This window comes from Corvus kubaryi, unplaced genomic scaffold (assembly GCF_017639235.1).
Source record: "Corvus kubaryi isolate FWS band 111438036 unplaced genomic scaffold, C.kubaryi_AGA036_p1.0 37387, whole genome shotgun sequence".
NCBI classification, from domain to species: Eukaryota; Metazoa; Chordata; class Aves; order Passeriformes; family Corvidae; genus Corvus; species Corvus kubaryi.
In genome coordinates this window covers 1,292,448-1,308,840 of record NW_024581129.1, presented here as the reverse complement: position 1 = coordinate 1,308,840, position 16,393 = coordinate 1,292,448, and the positions used below count along the sequence as shown (strand labels likewise).

The 16,393-nt window shown below is 39.4% G+C and overlaps 1 protein-coding gene across 9 annotated transcripts in view; it reads right to left on the bottom strand.

Annotated features, from left to right (window-relative positions):
- Positions 1-43: 43 nt before the first annotated feature.
- The window catches only part of CCP110 (centriolar coiled-coil protein 110), an 18,339-nt gene continuing 1,989 nt past the window's right edge, over positions 44-16,393 (bottom strand). For 4 of the 9 annotated variants that reach the window (XM_042037406.1, XM_042037413.1, XM_042037407.1 and 1 more), the window contains 14 exons: positions 15,319-15,475; positions 14,226-14,354; positions 11,638-13,282; positions 10,904-11,028; positions 10,580-10,763; positions 9,758-9,894; positions 9,291-9,407; positions 8,929-9,030; positions 8,547-8,663; positions 8,309-8,388; positions 7,657-7,719; positions 6,667-6,726; positions 6,019-6,101; positions 44-2,359 (listed from right to left, as the gene is read on the bottom strand). In XM_042037406.1, the coding sequence (XP_041893340.1) occupies positions 2,307-2,359; positions 6,019-6,101; positions 6,667-6,726; positions 7,657-7,719; positions 8,309-8,388; positions 8,547-8,663; positions 8,929-9,030; positions 9,291-9,407; positions 9,758-9,894; positions 10,580-10,763; positions 10,904-11,028; positions 11,638-13,282; positions 14,226-14,354; positions 15,319-15,475 (3,052 nt within the window). In that variant the 3' untranslated portion in view covers positions 44-2,306. Of the gene's footprint in view, positions 2,360-6,018; positions 6,102-6,666; positions 6,727-7,656; positions 7,720-8,308; positions 8,389-8,546; positions 8,664-8,928; positions 9,031-9,290; positions 9,408-9,757; positions 9,895-10,579; positions 10,764-10,903; positions 11,029-11,637; positions 13,283-14,225; positions 14,355-15,318; positions 16,184-16,225; positions 16,306-16,393 lie in introns of those variants that run through there. The other 5 variants (XM_042037412.1, XM_042037404.1, XM_042037403.1 and 2 more) reach the window with 5 other exon arrangements.

Below are 16,393 nucleotides of genomic sequence, written 5' to 3'. Positions count from 1 at the left end.
CGGCGGGCGCGGCTGCGCGGAAAGCACAGAGAGGCAGCGCATGTTAAAGATTTAAAGAGTTTATTGTGCAGAATGCTTTAAGTAAAAAGCGAGACTGGTGAGAATGAAACAAAGTACAAAAATAAATAGACTTTTGTAATGGTATCACAATTCCACACAAAATAAAAAGATAAATATGTATAAATACAAAACAGCAAGTACAAAACCAAATTCTGGCACTTGTCAAGAGAAAGGCCTCATGAAAGTTAAAAAAAAAAACAAAACCCTTGTGCTATAATGCTTTATTACACACTGGAAACATGCTTGAAGAACAAGAGGTTTAGATGTGAAACCCTAAGAGAAGGGAAACGTTCACTTCTACTAACACACTAAACCTATCTGTGCATCAACATATTGCCTATGCTAATAATAAATACAGCACATAAAACATCCATTAGAAACATCAATCTTTAGTGCTGCTATATCAACAGCACCTTTTGTCATCTGTGACACAGGTTACTCTTGCCACTGTAAATTCTTCCCCTCTTGAGATGTTTTTCACTCCTAAGGAAAGCTGCAAACTAAAACACAGCTTTGATGCCCACCACTGGGCGAAGCAGGAAGCTTGCCTCGGGCATTTTCTGTATTACAGCTGAGATTTTAAAGCACCACAGCATTTGTATGAAGGAGGCAGGTCCTCCACTGGTGTAAACTCTTATATTTACACCATTAGGGGAGCCCCATGGCCCCAGGCTTTCAAGCAAACCAAGCAGTGCCATTCTTCAAAGTGCTTGGGCAGTGTTTTTGCCATTTTCCAAGCATGAAACATGGGTAACTTAGTGCATGGTATAACACTCCTGTTCTGAACAACATCACAAGCTGCAGAGGACAGACCTGGTGGCAGATGAAAGCCACAGGCTGGTGAAACAGTCAAGCCAATCCACTCATCACCGCCCCTGAAGGTACTGTCCTCATCCCATTATTAATGTTCCCCTTTCATGCTATTTACCACAATTAAATTTTCAGTTAGTCTTTTTTTCTCTTACATTCATGTCAACACATTACAAAGCCTCCAAAGTTAGTGTGTTGTATTGTATTGACACTGGGAAAGTAACAAAATAAAACCTAATTTACATTCTGGCAGTCAGTTCTCTAATGCTAAGACTATACAGCCAAGCTTTTCTCTCTAGAACTTTCTCACTATCATGACTTAAGTTCATTAAAAGAAGGTGGAGAATCATCCTCTCCTCAAATTGATGGATAATATCCATCAGTTGGAAGACTAAGGTAAAATATGACCATGCTCTTTTAATGTTAGATATTCATAAATATGAAAGTGTTGCGATCTGGAAAGGATTCCCCCCCACCTGCAGAAATCATGACTTCGGTACAAGGCCCTGTTAGGTCACAGCAGAAGATAAACTGCTCAGAAAAACCACAGCTAGCATCAATTAAATGTAACATACCTGAATTACTATTACAGACTGAAATTACTATTTAAGTCTGAAACGGTAAAACAGTTCAAATCTTACCTTCTGAAGTTTTTGTAGAACATACACATCTCCATATTGGACAAATGTTGTTTCCATAAGAAAACGCAGTAGACAGCAGGGGAACAAAAACCCAGGACTGTTTCAGTAGAGTGCTTTGATCTAGCACACATATGAATGCACAGTTTTGGTTTAGTCAGTGTAAGTATGTCCATCAGCCCAGCAGTGAACCTGGACCACGTCTGCCCAGCTCAGCAGAAATGCAAACCATTGGGCACAAGGCCTTTAGTACTGAAATTGAGCTAATCTCATTCCCACAGAAAGTACATTCAGAATGGCTGCTGACAAATTCACTGACGTGAAAACTCATTTTTGCTTAAATTAAGTTTGGGGGGTTTTTTCACATTTAGCTGCTTTCACTTTATGGTATGAAACTAAACACATACCTATGACTTACTTATGGTGGCACTCATACACAGAAATTGCAGTTTAAGTAATGCAAAAAGCATATGTCAGACACTAGAATTAGAAAGTGTGAAAAAGTCACAAATTACCTTCATGTTGCCCTGTGGTAGTCTTTAAATAAACAAGATTAGGAATCTTTTATATATTAATACTGGTCTGTACACAAGTTCTAACATGCAATTTTCCCACAAGTATGAGAGTTTCAAAGCATATTACTTCAATATGATTGTGTTCATGTGTCATGTGAAAATGACAAAGTGGTTTTATAATGTCTAAATATACATATATGTAAAGAAGATGCAATATTAAAAATCAGTGCTGAGAATGCCATCATTAAAACACAGCCATTTTATCCCAGTGAGTGCTGTCTTCTTAAATTGTCACAACATTTGGCTTCTTTCTTTGGGTTCTTCCTGCATATGCTCCTAAAAATAAGTAGAAACATTACCATTTTACAATTAATAGTACTGGTTTTTGAAACAGGATTGTCCAACAAAAATAGCAGAAAAAGATTAGGACAATTTCTGTAAAGCAGTATTAGGCATTCAGTGACTACTTTTAAAATGACAGTTTTCATAATGTTACACCCCAAAAGCCTTATGAAAACTACCTATAGGTTTGAAAGCAATGACATTTTATAGTATTGCCTTATTTGATAACTATCCTATCTTCTTTTCTGCTACTCTAAAACAACTACAACCACAATTCACAATTTTTTTAAAAGAAGTATTGCATAACCAAGACATAGATGAAATGGCTGGTAAGTTTAACTATGCCATGTATTACTTTTAAACAAATGATCAATTAAAAAATATTATACAAGTTGAATACTTAAGATAACTCTTTCTTTTTGTCACATTAATTAAAACAGGAGACAGCTGTAGGCTCCCATATGTCAATATAAGACAACCAGAATTAGAAGTGCAGTATGAATAATGTCATCAGGCAGAGCCCTTATAAAAGGAAGGATGCTTAAGTAAAAAAATAATAAACAAATAAGTCTTTCCACAGGGAACAAGTATATACATACTTATATTTAAAAATCTGTACTATACTATGCATAGTACAAGTATCTTCCAGTAGTGAGGGTTCAGCACTGCAGGCTGCTAAAAAGTAGCACAACTCAGCATTCTTTAGGTTCAGGCAGTTACCAAGAAAGTGCAGCAGTGTGAGCAAACATTTACACAAAGCAGTGAAAACCATACCACAGGGTGCAGAGCAGTGGGAATGGAAGACAGCCATGGAAGAGGAATGACTACCAGGCAAGTAAACTAATGTGACAGAGTGCATGCCAGTCCTTTCTAGGCTCTTCAGTTACTCTGGGTCAGAGCTGCAGTGGTTACTTACAGGTGTCCCAGGGCTACACTCAGCACAGGCCAAAGCAGCTTCGGGAACGCCCAGAGCCCTCACATCTCAACAGGCTCCCACTACACAGAAGGCATTCTCACTGGCCCAGCACTCCCCAGGGCTGTGCTCTTCAGCTGGGATCTCGTAGGACAGACAAGTAGGCTGACATGGTGCTTTATTAGTGATTAACACTACCCCTTAACTCAGCCCAAGCGCTCTCAAAGCCATATAAAAATCTCACACACATAGTAGGATATTACAGTAATAGCATCTGGGTGTGCAAAAATCCCGCAGCAATCTAGACTAAGGAATTGCAGAAGGCAAATCTGCATAAAAACAGTGACAGTTCTGAGAACAATTATCACTCATCCTTTTCCAGTGGCAAAGGGCAATCACACAAGGCCTCTCTCCTGGGACAAAGGACAGACCTGACACTCACACACAGCAGGCCTAAGCCTTCCTGAAGCGCTGGCCTGACAGCCAATACACCCCACAGCCCCCACCATCTCACAGGGGCAAGATGTGCCCTTGGCTTGGCCAAGTGCTGCCACCACCCAGATATGCTGTGTGCCTTGTGCCCCGTGTTTCTTTTCCATGGAAAAGGAAACTGGGCAGAGCAGATGAATAGGTCTTGTTGTAGGAGCAACCTGATCAACACTCTATTTACCATACCACCTGACTTTTCACTATTCACATTTTAGCCATATATAAAATATTCAAAGTAAGTTTTTTCATTATTGCAAAATTCTGCAGATTGTTTCTTCCATGCCAAGTGTTCCCCATGTCATAACTGCAGAATGCATTTCTCTTCATTTAGTACAAGAAGTCTAACCTATTTCTGAAGGAGCACATGAAGTGTTGGTATTGCACAACAGGAACATGTGTGATGTCCAAGCTCTAAATGAGGCTACACTGAGCGACCTGAACTAACCAGCATACAACTGGTTAGCCACATCTGCCTGAAGTTCCAAGAAGGCCACTACAGAAGGCATCCAATGACTTTCCAGATATTTGACAAACAGCAACAAGGCAAAAAGAAGTTGGAGATATATCCCAAAGGATTTTCTTCATTGCAAGTATGACCTGTCACAACTTTGGTAATTATGACTAAGATAAACCCAGGGACTTCCTTAGAAGAACAGCACACACTGCCAACACAGAAGAGTGAGACAGAATGCTTCATTGGATGCCTGATGCCAGACACAATGTAAACACCACTGTGGCTCATTATGAGCTCAGTATGAATTACATGAGTTTGGGGATGGCATCCAAACCTCGAATCAGTGCCAAACCTGCCGCGTGTGACAACACCCTAACACTGCTACTCTTTTACCACCTCTGTAATACTGTATCTGGTAGAGGTTTTGATTGTTCTGTTGTCCCTGTTCTTCAGCACACTCATTTACTAGTCAATAGCAAATGTGCAGATGAACACTTGTCTTAATGGCTACTTCTGGTTGCTAAAATTGTATTATTTACTTTATTTTCTGCTTTATAGTTCAGGGAGATTATTTATTATCTTTGCTAATTTTTCTGTAGTGTCACTGAGTCCAACCAAACAACTGCCTTGCTCTACTTTGGTGATGACAGCACTGCCAGGAGAACTGACAACAGAAGAATAAATGAACACACTCTGGTTGTGATCTCACCACCTGCCTTTTTTTCCCCCTCTCATACTGCAGTGTTATCTATGTTTATGCATACTGCCTTACTATACATTCTTCTGTTCACTTCACTTCTCTTGACTTCACGAAGTAGCATCTGGGAAAACATCACATTTAAACAGTAAAACACACTGCATTCAAACTTGCAGATACTCCCTCCCAGCATTGCTCTGGGGCAGCAAAAAATAAGCACTTGCCTTACAGGAAAGGTTTCATCCTTAATACATACAGATTATTGAAAATATTATGGAAAACAATTGAAATCATACTACATTGCATATTTCCCTTATTAAGCCCCAAAATTCCCAATTTTTATACTCGACTTGTGGAACTCTCCTTTGAGAAGAAAGTGTAATTCAAATGTTAAATAGTTTTAAAGCTTATAAACGACTTTACCTTTTGATAAATTTAAGTTTGTCACTTAAGAAATTTTAAATCTAATTAAAAAAATGGAAATTGTGTAACACTATTCATAGTCATTTCTAGAGGTTCAGCACTATTATCAAACGTTTTAAACAAAAGGTAACCAACCAGTCATCTCTGTATGGAAGCACAGAAATACTCACTTTTGAACTTGGGTCATTAAGACTCAAACATGCTGTAAGAGGCTACAGGAATATATATATATATATATATAATTTTAGGACTGTATGACGAGCGAACACCCGCTGAGGAGTCTGAAACTGTCCCTCCTGTCCTTTCAATATGCTCCATGCTGAAGATGTGTGTACAGAACTAAGAATCAATGACATGAAAGTTCTAATCCAAGTCTATTTTGACTACTATCAATTTCTCAACAGTTCCAGTGAATATATCTGGCAATCTTTTTTTATGACTGGGCATCTGGTGAGTGAAAGCAAATGAGCTGTGCAGCACATTCTATATACTGTGTTTATAGAATTTGAAAGTGGATGGTTCAGGTACCAGCGCAGGTTTGTTTGAAGAGATAGCTTAGACCTAAGGCATAGCAAAGCAGGTGCACAAGGAAAGGAAAACAATATATTGCCAATTCATTTTTTCTAGGTACTAGTAACTTATTTACTATAAGATCCAAGCACCAATTTTCTACACACCTGAAACAGCCTTGTTAGACACTCTGCTCTCTGAGGCCTTCTTTCTATTTTGCTCAACCCCATTCACTGAGGTCTTAGGGGTTCTAATTAAATATAAAAGAGTTAATAAGTCACTTGCAACAAAGTTGAAAGGCTGTATACAAAACTATAGACACTATCAAAATGTGTTTGGCATGAAAACATTTTTACCATGTTCCACAGAGCCTCTTCCTGAGCACCTGTATAGTTCCTATTGATACTGTTATGGCTTACATAGATACATTAAGTAGGAGAACATCTCCCCATGAACAGATTGAAAACCTCTATTCAAGAAACTGCTTTAGTTTAGATACCATGGCATTACAGTCTACATATAAAAATACACATATTTCATTAAGTGGAAGCAAAGCTTCATGGAATGAATGTTACAAATAGAAATGTTGGAACAGTGTAAATGAAGACAATACACAAGAGGATGACAACAATAAATATTTTCCTGCAGCATAAGGTAAAACAAAGCTTCATCACTCTCTCAAAATACTGAGAGAAGCAATTATTTTTACTCTGAAGAACAGCTGTACCATTATGTGCAAATATTATTCAGCAATCACTGTTCTTGCACTTTGCATTTACTTTCACCTTTAGGCTAGAAACACGCCGTGCTCTTACCCTTGTCTGCAAAGCAGTCTATGAACCGGGGCATTCTGTCCTTGGTTTGGTTGAAGTATGCTGTTAAAACACAGACTTTTATTAGTGCTTTTTCCCTTTAAAATTAAAAATCTCTCAGAAATACTGAATTATGAATCATGTTTCACATAACGAATTTCAGAAAGGCTAACAGGCTTGGTAAGGCAAATGATGTGTAGGCAAAGTGGCTGGAATTAAAATTCCAGAATAGGATTACTACTTCCACTATTAAAAACAAAGAAACAAAAAAAGCACAGATGGATCTCCCTCAACAGTGCCTTGGGCTGCCAGTTATTGATGAGAACACACAGGAAAAACAGCTGAATTGCTTACAGTAGTCCTTGAAGGCTGAACTGTATGAATAGATAGTATGTCTTCAAAGCTTTTGGGTAAACATGGGATAAAAACTGTTTTTAAGGGATGCCAGGTATCTGGCTTTAAATACATGAAAAAGGTGCAGACAGGCCTCATAAGAGAGCAGCTCGTCTGCCTGAACAACATGTACTGAACACTGTAATTTCTGTGATCTAAGCAAACAATAACACAATCAAGGAACAAAACTTTCCTCACAACAGAAAGCCACTTTTTTCTGACAGCTTCCTGAAGATAAGCATTATCAATAACTCCACTGCCAAGCAAAAGGTATTAGGAAGAGTAGTAGTGCCAAACTGAAGCTTAACTGTGCATCTCAGAGGAAAACGTTGAACCTGAGCGCCAAGACTTAAAGCCATAAATAAATAACTTTTGAAGATGAAATTTCAGAACTGACTCTGAAGAAAACGTATCTTTCCTAACTTCTAATGAGCTAATAAACCCTTTTCTCGGGCCTTGGTAAATCAGATTTCACTAATTTTCATAATAATAGTAGCAGGAATTGAGCTGATCGATGGCAAACCAACAACACAGATCACACAATCCATCATTATATGACAGTTTCTTAAAAGCATCCTAATACAAGTAACCATCACCCACCGGTTTTCAGGAGTTTTTTGTTTGATGATTATTTTTTTACTTGCCATTCCCATTTCTGAAGCCCTAGAGAAACAAAAGTATTGAAACATATTTCAATTAGCGAATTATCATCCAGGTCTTGAACAGAAACACTCAGAGAAAGCCTATAAGAGGAACTACACCTACATGTAATACTGCCAGGGCCATCCTACAGATTATCACTTCTTTACTCAGGAGCAAGTGTAACAACTGCTCAGTCCACTGTGTTGCAGGACAAAGCCTGCTACCATTCCCCAAAAAAGCCTTGCCAGAGATCCTCTATCAAGTATCTCTATTGCTAGGCACTTTAGATAAAATCACTTGGAGCACTTTCTACAATTGGCAAAATCAACCATAAACTCAGAATCCACCACTGCATTATAGCATAAATGCACAAGTTAGAATAAACATTTTTCTCCATACAAACAAGAAGTCTCTTAAAAGTAAGAGCAAAATACAATTAGCAAGACACCACACACCTGGAAAGCTTTTTACTCATTCTTCCTAGCACAGATGTCAGTTTGCAAAGAAACACTTATTCCATAAACTTCCCATCATTATTTCCTGTGCCTTCTACTCCTCCTCTTGGACCCCTCTCACCATCCCTCCCCACCCAAGGGAGAGCTGCACATACTTCATGTACTTTTTCCTGTCCAGAGATTTCTGCGTAGCTGTTGAAAGTGTCACTCGCTCTCTTGGGCTCTTTACTTTATCCTAAAAAAAGAAGATACTGAAGAAAGTTACCTACAAAAGCATAATTAAAAATTTAGATTTAAGAAACATTGTACAGGGTGAGGAAGAATCTCTTAAATGCAAAATGATTCAGGACTTAAAGTCTTGAAACAGTTTACGTTCCCTGGAATGTAACACACCATCTGCCTGAGCATCTTCTCTTTACGAACTTCACGATCGTGACGCAGAATATTCATTCTCTCTGATGCCTCCATTGTGAAAAAGATGTCATGGATGTCATACAGAGCAGCTCGCAGCTGGAAAGAATAATTAAAATGTTAATAAAATATTCAATCAAGTTTACCTGTCCATGGTTTTGATTATCAAGCACTTTTTACTTTCAATCTAAACAAAACACTTCATAATTTTGAAATCAAATAATTTTGTGTCAAGCAAAAAAATGGAATCTTTTCTTCTTTAAATGTTTTACTCTAAACAAAGCCACTCTCAAGGTTTTATGCATTTCTATTACAAAAGCAGAATAGCTAGAAAAGACAAAAAAAAAGGTTTAAATTGTATCACCTGAGCCATTACTCTTTCATGAAGGGATGCATCTTGTGCTGACACACTTCCTCTTTTCAATGGGGCTTCAGACTGAAAATTTTTTATGAATTCCAGAGTATCCTGGGAAAGACAGGAAAATAAGAGTAAGCACCAGGCATAACCCTTAATAACAAAGCAATCATTACAAACAGTACACATAGGACAGATTCTTTGTTTGATTTGGACCTTATGACACTAAGCAATGCAACACTCAAACATGTTCATGTAACAGCCCCAAAATCTTCTGAGAGCAGAAAACGCAGGATTTCATCTGTCAATGGAAGTCAGCAACAAAAATAAACAGGAGAAGAAGCTGCCTATTGCAAAAAAGCTGATCTTACTTTTACAGTTTGCTTAAGATGTTTCAGTTTTTCTGTCTGCAGGAGTCTACGAGTAAGAAATCCCTTTGCCACTGCAGTGATCTTGTCGAACTTCATTTGTATCTCTGGACTGAAAACCTTATAAAAAAACCAAAACATTTTTCTAAACTTTTGATTAAAAAAGCAAGAATTATGAATTACTTATCAAATAACATCCATCAAGTGACACAAGTTTTCAAACAAAAAACAAACTTTGACTAGGCCAAAAGTACCCACCATAATTTAGCAGAAGCAATATATTGCTATATTATTATTTTGCATATATGAATAATAATCTATACAGTTCTCTCATGTAATCAAAGTTGACATAGGAAGGGATACTAAAATCTTCTGTGAGGTTTATTACTGCACAGCTCTTATAAAGTCACCAGTGCCTTACAAAAACATGAGGGCCTTTTAAGATAAAAATAAATCTTTTTTTCCCTTACCTGAGTCCACCTAGTTTTGATCCTATTACTTGGCCTGCATACTGAGGTTTTTATAACTCCACTACCTGAGGGTCCCCAGAGATAGAATGAAGTTTCACTTGTTGAAGCAAAGGTGTTGGGTGTTGTATGAGCAAAACCTGCACGCAGAGCAGAACACAGAGTTCAACACACGCTTCTGCCAGTGAAGTACTGCCTGTGTCTGTGTATACACTCAGCTCGGGCATCACAGCTTTGTCTACAAGGTCAATGACAGGCAACAAGCAAGCTGAATATTTCTGAGTGATTTCCATGCAATATTTGCTAAACAGAAGACAGAACAAAACATTTCATGATGTTCTGGAAGAGGTGAGAGGTGTTCCATCAGCTACAGATGTTCTGCCTGGGAGTTAAGATGCCTTGGCAGAGCCCCTCTAAACCTTCTACACAAATGCGACCACCTGGCCCAGTGCTGTGCAGCTACATGGCACAAGGATAATCCTTCTGGGACATGATGCAAATCCACATCCTCATCCTTGATCAAAGGAGGTTATTCTTAGCTTGTTTTCCTTGGATGTGCCCTCAAACAGTTACATAACAAATGCAGTACATGGAACAGTTTGAGGATGGCTGAACCTGTGCTAAATGCCAGTGACACAAAGATGCAACAGTCTTTGTTTCACAAATGCTGTCCCCAGCTGAGGGCAGCAGCTGTCTGTGTACCCTGAGCAGTCCTAGGGCAGGAACACTGCACTTATCCACACAGTGGGGCAGCTGGTCCAGTCATGCACTGTAGAACAAAATACATCACAACACTTAATCTATATTCTTCCCTCCCAGTTTTACCAATGCTGGTGGAGTTTGTGTTACGGACTGTCTCCAGCTGAGACTGCACACTTTCCAGCAAGCCACTTTCACTTTTTTTCCTCCACTCCAACTCCATCCTACTGTTAATATTCACTTTGGAAATTTCTATTTCCGTTGTAGTAACCTTCTTTCCTTTCAACTGTCTTTCCTGCTCTTCCAGTTCCTATAAAAAGGAAGATTCAACTGTGAGACTATTTTTCTAATTCTGCAAAGCAACAGAATATACATTTAAACCCAACTGCTTCCTGACAAACTTCCATGTAACACACAACATTTGCTTTGAATTTTTCCTGTTGACATTACCTTCTGCAATTTCTCCTGTTCTCTCTCTTGTTCAGCTATCAGAATTGATAGTTGTTGTGCATGCTGTTCTTCAAGTCTCTTTCTCATTTCTTCAAAGGCCAACATTTTAGTTTTTAAAATATCTTCTGAGAAAATACATAACAATCAAATATTGAATACTTTCTATATGATCTTTGCCAGAGACATATACTCTTTATCAGATATAATTTGCATCATCAGTAAAAAGTAAAAAAGATGCCTTTGATACCAAGTTTCCTTGATATCAAGTTCCCATTATGTATACTAAAATAGGGACATGCAAAATACAGTTCTAAGAATTTTACACTTGCTAGAGTGAATTAACATTATTTATGCCACTTCAGCCTAATTTGGTAGAGACACAAGCAGAAGTAACACAGTTTTGAATTTGAAGAAAATACCTATATGGGTTGTTTTTTTTTTTTAATTTACATGGACTATCTTTTCTTTTAGTAGTCCTATTTAGAGCTTGTGGCATAAGACAATTTTCTTAGTAAAACTAAATTCCAACTTCTAGATTCAAACAGGAAATCAGTATTTGTGATGTCAAATTAAATTAGAGAAATGAGGCTACTGAAAAAAATTTACATGCCATAAAATTTTAGCCTTTTGACACCCATACATACTTAGAAACACCAACGACTAATGATCACTGGGGTTTTTTCTAAAAGATTAATAAACTGAGAAGTAAGCCTTGAGTACAGGAAATCTTTTACCTTTTGCCATATTTTCAAGGACTGCATTCTTGGTAATGTAAACTGATCCCACAGGATATTTCTGTTCTTGCAACCACTGCTTCTCTTGTTCTTCCATTCCAACTCTTAGAACACAGGAACTGTTTTCTTTTTGGCAGTTGTCGGTGTCCAAATCAAGTCTACGTTTTACCTTTTCAAAATTTTCTGGAAACTGCTCATTTGCTGAGGCAACACTTGGAGTATTATCCATCTGCTGTCGCACATTCTTGCTCTGCATTAGTAGTGGAGATGGATTTTCTACGTCATAAGATTTATTGAGTTCCACTGGAGAATTGCATTTAGTGTTCTCTGGCAAAGTAGCTGGTTTCATTTCATTCACAGCCAGGATCTTCTGTGTCACTGTAGACTGACTGATGGCAAAGGGCTCATTCACTTTTGGAGGCACCATACCAGTACTGGTCTCTGCTTTATACGGCCCTCTGCTGTCCATCACCACGTGACCTTCCACCGTAGCCGACACGGTTCCTCTGCTTTCAAAGAGCCCGAAGGAATGGCGATTTGCTTTGCCAACCCCCAACCCATCACAGGGGCCTGAAGAATTCCTGCTGACACCAGGAACTCTGCCAGGGCAAACTGTAGTGAAGTCCACCATGAACTTTGGCACCGATTCAGACACGTTGTTTTTATCTGCAATATCTTGCATGATTAAATCCATTGCTCTACCCTTGCCTTTAGGACTTAGCTCGTAAGCATTCACAGGGTTGTTTATAATGATGTGTCCCATGGATAAAGGCCTTGGGCGCCGTCGGTGCATTTTAGGGCTCATGCTTGGCTCTGGGCTTGGCAATTTGGCGTAAGAGCCTGTGAGGCTCCTGACAATGCTGCTGTCACGCTCAAACACAGAATTCTTTTTCAATTCCTCATCTGAATCAGAATCCACCAAAGGGGGTGTTCCAACTCTCATAGGTATGTCTACTTTAGAAAAACTGGATAAAGCGGACATACTTGTGTTATTTGTATGAGTAGAGGCACCTTGGAGAAGGGTATTTGATTTATTAAGACTGGGTTTATCAAGTGTCTGAACAGAGCAACTTCTGCCTGTAAACTTCGCTCTCTCTTTCACAGAGTCGGTTGTTTTAACACCGTCGTTTTCTTTATCCGAATGACTCTCACTCGTACTCCTCTTGGAACTGCTTTTTGAGGCACGCTTGCTCTGCTCTTTCTCTATGCATTCCCTAGACCTCTTGATCAGGTTCTGAAGACTCATTACACACGGATCCTGGACATCCTCATCCGACGGAGACCCGACTCGTCCCTCCTGCTTTTGCAGGGCGTGAGACGGGAGCTTGTTACACACCTTGTCAGGAGATGCAGCCCTCGGACAAGGAGCGTCCTTCGAGAAGCCACTCTCGCTTGGCTTGGAAGAAACATTTTCTTCTGCTGCTTTGACTGCTTCCGTCATATTTGATGTCATTTGCCCTGCAGTATCTGATGGTCTAAGTTCTGGTGTCTTTTCCAGGTCCATGGAACCGTGCCTTTCAGGAGAACATGTTGAATTGGTATCTGATAGAGCTGTGAAGTCAGTCAAAGCCTTTGAATCCAAATCAGGGCAAGAACTCTCAGCCTCCAGAGTGTTCACATCGCTCGTGCTAGGTCCTTTCTTCATCTGCAAATTAAAATTTTTAAAAATGACATATTTTCAATGAAATCCCAGAATCTCAGATTCCTGCAAACTTCACTTGAACTTAAAAAAAAACTGAAAAAAACACCTTTATTTAAGTGAAAATTACATGTTACTTCCAGACAGCATTTGTTTAAAAGGATTTTCACACTCTAATTATCCTGTGTGCTGCATTTCAGTTATCAAAAGGACACATTTGGAAAAAAAAACCCTTAAATTATGTTTGTATTGAACATACTTTCCTGGTCTGCTGGTCAAACCCCAAGCCAGCTGACTGTTGCCACATACACTCAGTAAACAATACACACTAGTAAGAGTTCTTTGCCACCTTGGTAACTCAACAAACTCAGTGTTAACTGCACTTCTTTAAGCAACAGTTCAATTTAAAGGCTGTATTACAACTGTTCCAAAGACCTATAATAACTCCTTGATTAGATGCATTTAATAGTCTTTTAAATTTAAACCTCTACTAAATTCATCATTGAAACAGCAAAGCAAACAAAGTATTTGAAGTAAAATTGTGAAGAACACAACAGAATTTCAAGTTGTTGTGAAGGTAATTTGAAATCTGTAGTCACAAGGTTGAATATAGATTATTTTCTGATTAAACTATAAGCTTGCAAATAACACAGGGGAGTTGTTCATTTGTTTTAACAATCCAGTTATTTCCAACACACTTACAAAAGTGTCTTTTGCATATAGCAAAACAAGCAGTGAAAAGGAAATCCCATGCACCACAATAAGTATCACTAAATCATCAATTATCAGGACACATAGCACGAAATAGTAGCAAATGCTGGTTCTGGAGAGTTAGCTGCTATTAATTTCATGTTTGTATTGGGCAATACTTAAACCTCAACAATTCCTCAAAAAGTCTATAAGCAGTGATTTTCTGTAAATCTATGAGGCAGCTTTGGACTAACACTACCTGGACATTTTCTACAATCTCCTGAACACGATTCAATAAAGCTTTTTTCCGGGACTCCCGTTTCCTGGTCTCTAGGTCCAGTGCTTTCTTCTTATATTGCTGTATTTCCTTTTTCTTTTCAAGGCTAAGCTGCAAAACAGAGTGTAAGAAACATGGTTTATATCACTAAATGCAAATTTCTGTACAGAATTACTGAAATACATTCGAAAGAAAAGCAACAGAACAAAACAATTAGAAAAACAGCAATCACCTGAGACTGTGCACATTAAATTCCAGCTTCTTTTCAACCAATTATACCTTTTTTTAAGGGAAGATGCATAAAATGCCTTCTTGGAATACACGCAAATGAACACGAATTTAAAACACCATTCATAAAAATTTCCATAAATATTACATGCTACAGTACCAATCTGACACAGGATTCAGACATTTCTCCTAAAAACTCTTACAATATCCACGCATTTGTAAATGAAGAATATGACAATGCATCTGCAATTTATATCTGTATCATGATTTTTGGACACTGTTCTTAGACACTCTCCCATTTCTTCCCATCACTGAAACAAGGAAGTCAGCTGCAGTATTACAGGAACTACCAACAACCTTCAGCTTAGCTCTGTTCCCATTAGCACAGAATGACTTAACATAATTGATGAGCCTGTGGAATACGTTAGAGGAAGATGCAAACACATGCAAAAAAAATTTACTTAGAAGCTTTTTAACTATTTTGGTATTTCCTATTTGCATTTTTTTACACCTTTAAACTAACTCACATGTTCAATATTTGAAAGGTCAATATGATTTTACATGAAGTTAAGCCCCGCAGTAACATTATTGAAAACCATTTGTGCTCCCCTTAGGAAGGTCACTTTTTTAAAATTAAAGGAAATGCAGTCAGTGTGGGGGAAAAAGGTACATTTTACCCCCTTACTTTGTAAGATTAAGGCTCGGAATGCTTAGAATACACTAAGCAGCAGGTCAGATGACAGCTCACACAGACACCTTCAGTAGAATCATTACATGTGCACATCAAAGCCAGTGCCAATAGCACAGTTAGCACACCAGGGAGGAAAAGGGATAAAAAAGGCCTTACCAGAGGAGAAAGCACAGGGACTCTATAGAACTGAATGAGGGAGATGTTTTTGTGCTGAACAGTCAAAGAGGTTTCTCCTTTTACTGCCTCTTCTTGGATTCTGGAAAGGTGCTTCCTACAGAATATTTCATAGTCCTCCATCTTCATGTTATCTAAGCTGCAAAGAATAATAACATTACTCTCCCATGTACTTCCAAGACCTTGAAGGGAAAACAACATCACGACTAATTCGGTGTCACTATGTTTCGGGAAACAAATTCTACATTACAAAACTGAATTTTCTCTTCTTCCTATCATTAGCAAAGCCTGCAAAGCTCCTCCTTATTTTCCCCTATAAAAAGAAAATCTGCATATAGGAGCAAAAATGATCACAAGTGCACAGAAAAGAAAGCAAGCATTGAGATAAGCAGGATTTACAAAACTGCACCTGCTACAGATAATTTCCATCAAAGGCTAAACCTTTGGGATCTTCCACAACGAGACAGATCCTACCAACTGTTAAAAAAACCCCAAAAAACCCAAACAAAATTGCAGCCCGATTGGATTTAAAAAAAAATAAAAAAAGCCTTTAGGGGGCTGAGAGGAATTTGTGCCTCACTCCCGTGAGCCTCCGTCTCGGTACATCCCTGTACGAACAGACGCCAATACTTATACACACACACACAAAAAAAAAAGAAATCGCAGCCTTATTTCCTTACAAGCGCCCAAATATCTGGAATATCTGCCACTGCCCGTCCCCACCGGAGCGAGCCCAGCTCCGCCTGGCAAGGCCTGACAACGCTTTGTTCCCCCGCACGCCGCTTCGGCCGATTCCTGCCCGCCCGCTGCGGGGCACCGAGCCCGCCCCAGGCCGCGGCCGATGCATCGCCTGCCCCCGGGCCCCTGCCCCCGTCCCACGGCCCGGTACCTGCGCGGGGCGGAGCGGCCCCAGCGCTCCCCGGCAGCCGCCGCCACAACGGCCGGGCCGCACCACGGGCCCAGCGCGCCCCGCGCCGCTCCGCCCCCGCTCCGCCCTGCTCCGAGCCGCTCCGCCCTGCTCCGCCCCCGCTCCGCCCTGCTCCGAGCCGCTCCGCCC